This window comes from Protobothrops mucrosquamatus, unplaced genomic scaffold, assembly GCF_001527695.2.
Source record: "Protobothrops mucrosquamatus isolate PMUCROS unplaced genomic scaffold, P.Mucros_1.0 scaffold1463, whole genome shotgun sequence".
Classification (NCBI taxonomy): Eukaryota; Metazoa; Chordata; class Lepidosauria; order Squamata; family Viperidae; genus Protobothrops; species Protobothrops mucrosquamatus.
The window spans coordinates 126386-135101 of record NW_015387641.1 but is presented as its reverse complement, the minus strand read 5'-3'; the positions used below and the strand labels follow the sequence as shown (position 1 = coordinate 135101).

Genomic DNA, 8716 nt, shown 5'->3' with positions numbered 1-8716 from the left:
GAAGAAGAAGAAGAAGAAGAAGAAGAAGAAGAAGAAGAAGAAGAAGAAGAAGAAGAAGAAGAAGAAGAAGAAGAAGAAGAAGAAGAAGAAGAAGAAGAAGAAGAAGAAGAAGAAGAAGAAGAAGAAGAAGAAGAAGAAGAAGAAGAAGAAGAAGAAGAAGAAGAAGAAGAAGAAGAAGAGTAGGAAGGGTTATGTACTACATGGGGCTCTCTGAGCTTGGTGGTTTTCTTGCAGACCTTTCATTACCAAACTAGGTAACATCATCAGTGCTAAAAAGAGTAGGGTTTGTGGAGAGGAGAAGGAGGAGGAAGGGTTATGAAGTCCCTGGTGCTCTCCGAGCTTGTGGTTTTCTTGCAGACATTTGATTACCCAATTAAGATCATCAGTGCTGGAAGGGAATGGGTGGAGAGGAGGAGGAGGAGGAGGAGGAGGAGGAGGAGGAGGAGGAGGAGGAAGGGTTACGGAGTCCCCGGTGCTCTTTGAGCTTGGTGGTTTTCTTGCAGACATTTCATTACCAAACTAGGTAACGGCATCCGTGTGCTAGAAATATTCTCTTCTAAAACAGGCAGCCTTAGCACTCCTTCTTGTGGCTGCTTGTCTGGACTACCTCAAAGGGCTGCACATTTTCTGACATCCATAAACATCCCAACCCTCCTAGTTATTTTTCCCCAGCGACAGCTTCTCAGCCATTAGGCTTGGACTAGACCCGTAAAAAGTTCTCAGGCGGTGAAGTCTCCCAGACAAAGCAGAAATTATTTTTCTCAAAAGAAGAAGAAATAAATAAATAAAAAATAGCCTTCCACCGGCTGGAGTACATAATCAAGAAGGAAGAGGCTAAATTTGCTGCTATTGTCTCTCTCGGGGGAAAATGCTTCGTCTTTCCCTGCCACCTGAAAAAAAAGTTATTTTACAAAAGACGGGCCGGAGGCTATGAGAACTTTGGTTTCCTGTGACAGACCGAGAAATAAATAAGCTACACTTTTTTTTCTCCCTCGTTTTTTTTTTTTCCTCGTTCAGGCTGGTGCCCGGATGAGCAAGCTCTGATTTTCTGTTGAAGGAAGAAACTGGAGATCTTTCTCCAAAAATGTATTTTCTCGTTTCCCTGGTGCATTCATGAAGGGGAAAAAAAATGCAGAGAGAGAGTAAAATATACACTCATGGGGGGGGGGGGAGAGAGAGAATCACCCTATCGGGTGCAGGAGTCCTCCAATCCAAATTAAATTAATTAGCATTTTGGTGTCCATGCAAAATAGAATTCTGGGCCATGCCAACAGTTCTGCAACTTGGCTCTATCCCATCTGCATAATTTCTCGGTTTTTTTTAAGCTGCAGGAGCCTGGCTCAACCGAAGACACGTGTTCTTTTCACCGTTTTCCCTTCCCTTTTCAATCACAAATGCACTGGGGACTCTTCGCTGCCCCTCCCTCCCTCTTTCCCTCCCTCCCTCCCTCTCTCTTTCCCTCCTTCCTTTCTTCCTTCGCAACCTGATGTGGAATTTGCAATTTCATTTTTACAATCTTCAACCTGGAATTAAGGGGAAACTTCCTGACAGCGAAGGAACAGTTAACCAGTGGAACTGCTTGCCCCCAGATGTTGTGGGTGCTTCATCCCTGGAGGCTTTTAAGAAGAGACTGGACAGCCACTTGTCTGAAATGGTACAGGGTCTTCTGTTTGAGCAGGGGGCTGGACTAGAAGACCTCCGAGGTCCCTTCCAGCTCTATTCCGATTCTAAAGGGCACTGATAGGAACAACTGGAACTTGAGGAACTCTGCAAACAAGTCAACAAAACCCGAAACCACTAAACAATCCCTCTTCCCCACAACATTCCCACACCACAGATGGTGGAAAATGGTGAGAAGCGGCTAAAAATATGGCTTAATTTGGAGCATTGGTTCCCAAGGGAAATATAGTTAATCCTCGGCTTACGATCATTCGTTTGAAGTTACGATGGCCCTGAAAAAGTGACTTACGGCCGTTTTTCACACTTATGACCGCACGGTCTTGTGATCAAAGTTCACCTAACAACGAGAGAGGACTCCTTGATATTGGGAAAGACCGAAGACCAAAGGAGAAGGGGACAGTAGAGGATGAGATGGTTGGAAAGTGCCATCAACACAACCAACGTTGAGTTTGAGCAAACTGCGGGAGGCCGTGGAGGACAGGGGGGCCTGGCGTGCTGTTGTCCACGGGATCACAAAGACTCAGAAAGACATGACTCACAACTGAACCACAACAAAACCCCTCCAATACATTCAAGAAGCTCCTACGTTGGCTGTTGTCTACAACCCAACAGCCTTATTTCCACCTTGGGCTAAGCCATAGTTCAGGTGTCTTCAAACTTGGCCCCTTTTATGGCTTGTGGACTTCAGCTCCCAGAATTCCTCAGCCAGCGTGCCTGGCTGAGGAATTCTGGGAGTTGAAGTCCACAAGTCATAAAAGGGGCCAAGTTTGAAGACCTCTGCTATAAGTGAAAGGCAGATTCTGAGCTGTCCGTGGTGCTGAACTATTTTTCTGTTCTTGCTTCTAAGTTCAGTTTCTGTATCTATCCTGCCATTTGCATTAAAATAGGGGTCTTCCAACTTGGCTCTTTTATGGCTTGTGGACTTCAACTCCCAGAATTCCTCAGCCAGCGTGCCTGGCTGAGGAATTCTGGGAGTTGAAGTCCAACAAGTCATAAAAGGGCCACGTTGGAAGACCCCTGTCGTAGTTTGATTCATGGTGGTTGGGTGGACCAACCCACATCCTGGTTGGGTTCACTCAACAAGTTGCCCCCACGGTTTGCAACCCACAGTGGCTAAATTTGCCCCACTTGCCATCCTATCAAAACTAAAGAGGTTGCAATGACCCTCCAGAGCTCAAGTTTGCAGAACTCAAATACAACGTTTAAAAATGTACACACACACACACACACACACACAAACACACACACACACATATATATATATTGGGGCGAAAGCCCAAAAAACGAATCTCTGCTTCTGCTCATTTCCTCCTTCACCCATTAATTATATCCAATAAACACCCCCAATGACTTTAAATCCCTGCTTCTGAAACTTTAGAAACAAAAGCATGGAACTAGTTAGGAGTTTTTATGGATCCTTTTTTAAAAAAATAAATAAAAAAGGGGAAAGAGAGAGAGAGAGGAGAGAGAGAAAGAGAGAGAGAGAGAAATGTGCCCTTAATGCTCCTTTCCATCCATTATTCAGCATCTCCAAGGTGATAATGAGATCTAAAACCGACCTTTAGGGGGTTTTTTTTCCCTCCTGAGTTTTACCTTTGATCTAAAAAACATCATTAGCTCCCTGCCTCGTTATGCAAGACCAAATCTTGCCCTCAGCTCTGCTTCATTGTGGCTGTAGAGCCCGGAATGACTCGTGACATTTGGAGACAAGGAAAACCCAAATTTGAGGAAAATCCAGATTCATCTCCTCCATCTCTTTGTTCATTCCAGGCATTGATAAACTTCCTGGAATTCCAGAAGGGATACATAAACAGTTTTGGCCATCCTGATACCCCAAAGATGTTGAGACTCTGGAAAGAGTGCAGAGAAGAGCAACAAAGATGATCAGGAGACTGGAGGCTAAAACATATAAGGAACGGTTGCTGGAATTGGGTATGCCTAGTTTAATAAAGAGAAGGACCAGGGGGGACAGTCTTCCAATATCTTAGGGGCTGTCTTCCAATATCTTAGGGGCTGCCCCAAAGAAGAGGGAGTCAAGCTATTCTCCAAAGCGCCAGAAGACAGGACAAGAAGCAACGGATGGAAACTCATCAAGGAGAGAAGCAACCTAGAACTAAGAAGAAATTTCCTGACAGTGAGGACAATTAACCAGTTGAAAGGCCTGATTGCAGAAGTTATGGATGCTCCATCACTGGAGGCTTTCAAGAAGAGACTGGACTGCCATTTGTCTGAAATGGCATAGACTCTCCTGCTCGAGCAGGGGGTTGGACTAGATGACCTCCAAGGTCCCTTCCAACTCTGTCGTTCTATGTTTCGTGTTCTATCTCCCTGCTCTTACTGTAGCATCGCAGTGGGGATGTCTGGACCAGCCAGTTAACGATCCTCCTTTGCCATCCCTCCGGCTTGCAACTTTTATAGATTTATTTGCGAGACAGTTGCGAAATCAAGAGCTCCGCCGTGATTTATAAAGTAGTTTGACAAAACAGCGGGATTATTTTTAATTAAAAAGGTTCCATCTGAGCTGATGAGCCTTCCCACTTCGAAGAAGAGGCGAACCCAAAGAAGCAAACATTTTCACACTCAAGTTACACACACACACACACATACACACACCCTTCACTTCTGGGCATTTGTAAAGCGTTCTCTTTACACCTCACCCTACATTAGCAGTGAGTCACCGTTGCCTTGCAGAACCTCATTCAACAAACCTGGTTGGCGTGCTGTGACTTTGCAATTCATAAAACCACAGTTGTTGGCTTTACCTGGCGTGCAAACTCACCAACTATCCAGTATACACAGTTCTTGAATTATCACCTTTATTCTAATCTAGGGCTTGTTCCAAGTTGCAAAGGCACTGAAAAAAAGTGACCGTTTTCCAGACTTATGACCGTTGTAGCATCACGTGATCAAAATCCGGACGCTTGGCCACTGTCTCCTAGTTATGACGGTCGCACCGTCCCGGGGTCACGTGATCCCCTTTTGCGATCCCCTTCTGACAAGCAAAATCAAAGCCAGATTCACTTAACAACTGTGTTACTAACTTCACAACTGCAGTGATTCCGTGGCAAGAAAAGTCGTAAAATGGGGCAAAAGCCCACTGTCTCACTTAGCGACCGAAATGACGGGCTGTACTGTGACTGAGCCGAGGACTATCTGTACTGAATTCACCGACAAGCAGCGACTGATGTTAAGCATAAAATGGGTTATTTTTTTTCTCCTCTTTGCCTGCATTTTTAGTCTGCGCTTTGCATTTTTCCTTGAAATGTTTGTGTTTCTTTAAGATGGAAGGTGGTTTTAATCCCAAGTAATAAAGATGATTAAAAATAAAGAGAGTGGTGATTTTAAAAAAAAAAATCCAACTCACCAACTATCTTTCCTTTAAATCAAGCACAAAGGGACAAGTTACGGCACACGACGAGGGGCGATTCCAGTAAATAAATAATGCAAAGAAGTTGGACTATTTCCCANGTGTTTCTTTAAGATGGAAGGTGGTTTTAATCCCAAGTAATAAAGATGATTAAAAATAAAGAGAGTGGTGATTTTAAAAAAAAAAATCCAACTCACCAACTATCTTTCCTTTAAATCAAGCACAAAGGGACAAGTTACGGCACACGACGAGGGGCGATTCCAGTAAATAAATAATGCAAAGAAGTTGGACTATTTCCCAAAATTATATTCTGGATAACAAACATGAACAACACGCAAGCATTATTTTCGGTAGCTTGTGAGAGTTTCTCATTATTATTAATTCTTTATGAAAGGACTATTATTATCATTATTACTGGCACAGTAGAAGGATTGTTATATTTATTTTTTGGGGGGGTCTCCTCTCAATGGGTATTTCTCACAACAACGCAAGAGGATTTGCACTTTTGTGATGGCCTCACACACAACTTGCTGCACCCATTGCAGGGTATTGTAAACTAGAGTTCTCTGTCCATCACACTTAGAGCCGTATTCACACAACACAATACAGTAAATCTTAAACCCAAGGAAAGAATCACAATTGCTGTACTGATGTAACACAGAAAGCTTTTGACTTAGAACAGTTTAGGGACCATTCAAAGCTACGACGCTGAAAAAAGCGACTTATGACCATTTTTGACACTTATGACCATTGTAGCACCCTCATGGTCATGTGATCAAAACTGGGAGGCTCACATTTATGACGGTTTGCAGCGTCCCAAGATCACGTGATCTTCTTTCGCGACCTTCTGACGAGCAAAGTCGATGGGGGAAGCCAGATTCACTTAACAACCGTGTTACAAACTTAACAACTGCAGCGACTCGCTTAACGAACTGAAGCAAGAAAGGTCATAAAATGGGACAACACTCACTTAGCAACTGTCTTGCTTAGTGACAGAAATTTTGGTCGTAACCCGAGGACTATCCAATGAACCCATCTAAGCTTAGTCCTCATGACTGGAGAGTTGTCAGATTCCCAGAAGATGCTGAATCACAACTGAACCAACGCAATTTCGATCTCCTTGGCCCACCTGAATTTTGTCATTTTACGCAAACTCAGTCTAGGAATTACAAAATAATCCTTGCCCTCTGGAAATGACCATCAACGCTTCCGCTTCAGTGCAATGTTGGAAGACAAATGTCTTCTTGATGACAGCTCTTACAAAATCCTTGCCAGCGGGCTGTTCTCGGTGAGGATGATGGGAATTGATGTCCCACACACTATCTGGAGAGCTTTGAGGTTCTCCAACTTCACACTCAATCCCCAACTTCACTCTTAAGTGGATGTTCAAGATCTACCCCAATCTACTGAGCTTGCACAAAGACGATATATCTCCCAGTTTAATGTATCCACCCACTCACAGAGACACACTTAAATTTCCAGCCCCGTCTCCATGTTTAGACACTAATTAACGAGGCAGCAAGGAGACTGATTATCCCCATCGTGGCCATATTTAAATTCAGGAATCCAGCCTAGGTATTGATCCTTAAAAAGCACCAGAAAGTCTGTTTTAAGCCAACCCAGCTCATTTGTCTACCCAGCCAATTCTGCCAGCCCATTGAACGATCAAAATAAGACCTCTCAAGCATCTTACCCTAGCTTGTAAAGCCACATCTGATCATCATCTTTGGGACCAGGGATATTACAGAATGAGATAACACAACACAACAACAGAGGTGGAAGGGACCTTGGAGGTCTTCTACTCCAACCCCCTGCTCAGGAAGGAAACTCTCTACTCTCTCATACAAAGGGTTGTCCAATCTCTTCTTAGAAACCTCCAGTGATGGAGAACCCACAACTTCTGGAGGCAAGCTGTTCCACTGGTTAATTGTTCTCACTGTTAGGAAGTTTCTCCTTAATTCCACATTGATTCTCTCCTTGATTAGTTTCCATTCTTTGTTTCTTGTCTTGCCTTCTGGTGCTTTGGAGAATAAGTTGACCCCCTCCTCTTTGTGGCAGCCCCTCAAATACTGGAACCCTGCTATCGTGTCACTCCTCATCCTTCTCTTCATTAAACTAGACATTATAGACATTACGTAAAGTGTGGTTTCTTTGTATTAAGTTCCCCTGGCATAATGCCCAATGCAACTCTTAAGGAAGATTCATGTCCAGTTGAATGTGGCACCCAACCTGGATCCTTTGACACCTGACCCAGGTGCTCTCTTGAGGACCAAGAAGCGAAGACACCTCCTCAAAGATTGTTTGTTCCAGAAAAGAGTTTTCCCCAGCTCTTTTTGCAAACTTTTGAATAAAAGGAGAACTTTCTGCACAGAGAGTATATTTTGCATAAAAAACTAGAAATGCCAAGGATCAAATTCAGACCAGACTTCCATTCTTCCACCCCACCCCCCCTTACCCCACAACCCACAGTTTCAACGTACAAACTATTCTGCTGTGAAAAGTCACTTCTCCGGTCTGTCTCACTTGGCCTGGCGTTGCTGTCTCCAAGAATTGAGAACAGCCAGCTGTTTCCTGAGCCCCAGGACCCCTTTGGCCTTTGCTGAAAGGCCTGGGGGCCCAGATCAGAACCAAAACGGATGTTGAAATTTGACAGAAGTGACAAATTGCTCAAACAACTTCCTTCCCACACGCAACAACAACAACAAAAAAACATCAACCGCCTTTTCAAGGCGCTGCGCCTGGCCACCACGACTTTGGGGGAACTGCAGCTCCACCTCCTGTGCCGGAGCCAAACAAGGTGTAAATAAGGAGGGTGTACTTACATGCGTGCAAAACCGCTCGGGCGGATCCCCACAGGTGATGCCGGAGGGCTCCACCCGGACCGTCGCAAAGTCTTTCATAGCCACAGCTTTGGGCTGGCAAGCGTAAAACTCCCACATGGGTCCATTGTCCGTGGTGACCCAGGATTTGCAGATATCATACTGTCCCATGACCAGAGGGAGACAATGCAGTAAGGTGACCACGTGGTAAAGCATGGCAGAGGCAGCCAAGCAGAAAGGATCCCGGAATCGTGAGCAAGTCGGAGACTGGCTTGAGGAAGGTTCTGTGGATCAGCATGGAAGCATCCCGTGGAAGACCGACCCCGGAGAGGTCCAGTTGAGCAGGAGGAGGAAGGCCATTCTCTATCTCTCTGTCTTAGCCATGGGGAACAGCTCTCCCAAGCGCGCCGCCGTTCCAACTGATCAGCGATCAAGTCTTATTCCACTTCATCCTCTCCTTCTGACGGCTAAGCAGTCTCTGGATGTGAAGATAGCTAGAGGTGACTCTCCCCAATCAATTGAGAGAGCTATCAAATTCTCATTTTGTGATGAAATTGGACCGGTCGAGGGCAGCGGTGGGAGGACATATATGAGAGTGAGAGAGAGAGATAGATACAGAGACAGAGAGAGAGAGAGAGGAGGAGAAGAAAAAGAAGAAGAAGGAGGAGGAAGAGGAAGAGGAGGAGGACGAGGAGTAGTGTTGTGTGAAGAAGAGCTTAAAAAGTTACAGGGTTGAGTAGAGTTATGTTTTTATTCTCCCCTCGTGCTAACCACTACATGGCACTGAGCTGCCAAGTGCTTCTTTTCACCTTCTTTAAGGGGAAAAAAAAACATTTGAGGCTAAAAAAAA

The 8716-nt window shown here is 44.8% G+C and overlaps 1 protein-coding gene across 1 annotated transcript in view; it reads right to left on the bottom strand.

Annotated features, from left to right (window-relative positions):
* The window catches only part of NTNG2 (netrin G2), a 40924-nt gene extending 32842 nt beyond the window's left edge, over window positions 1-8082 (bottom strand). Inside the window, exon 1 of the mRNA XM_029285277.1 lies at window positions 7870-8082. Within this exon, the coding sequence (XP_029141110.1) occupies window positions 7870-8082 (213 nt within the window). The remainder of the gene's footprint in view (window positions 1-7869) is intronic.
* Between the last annotated feature and the right edge of the window lie 634 nt (window positions 8083-8716).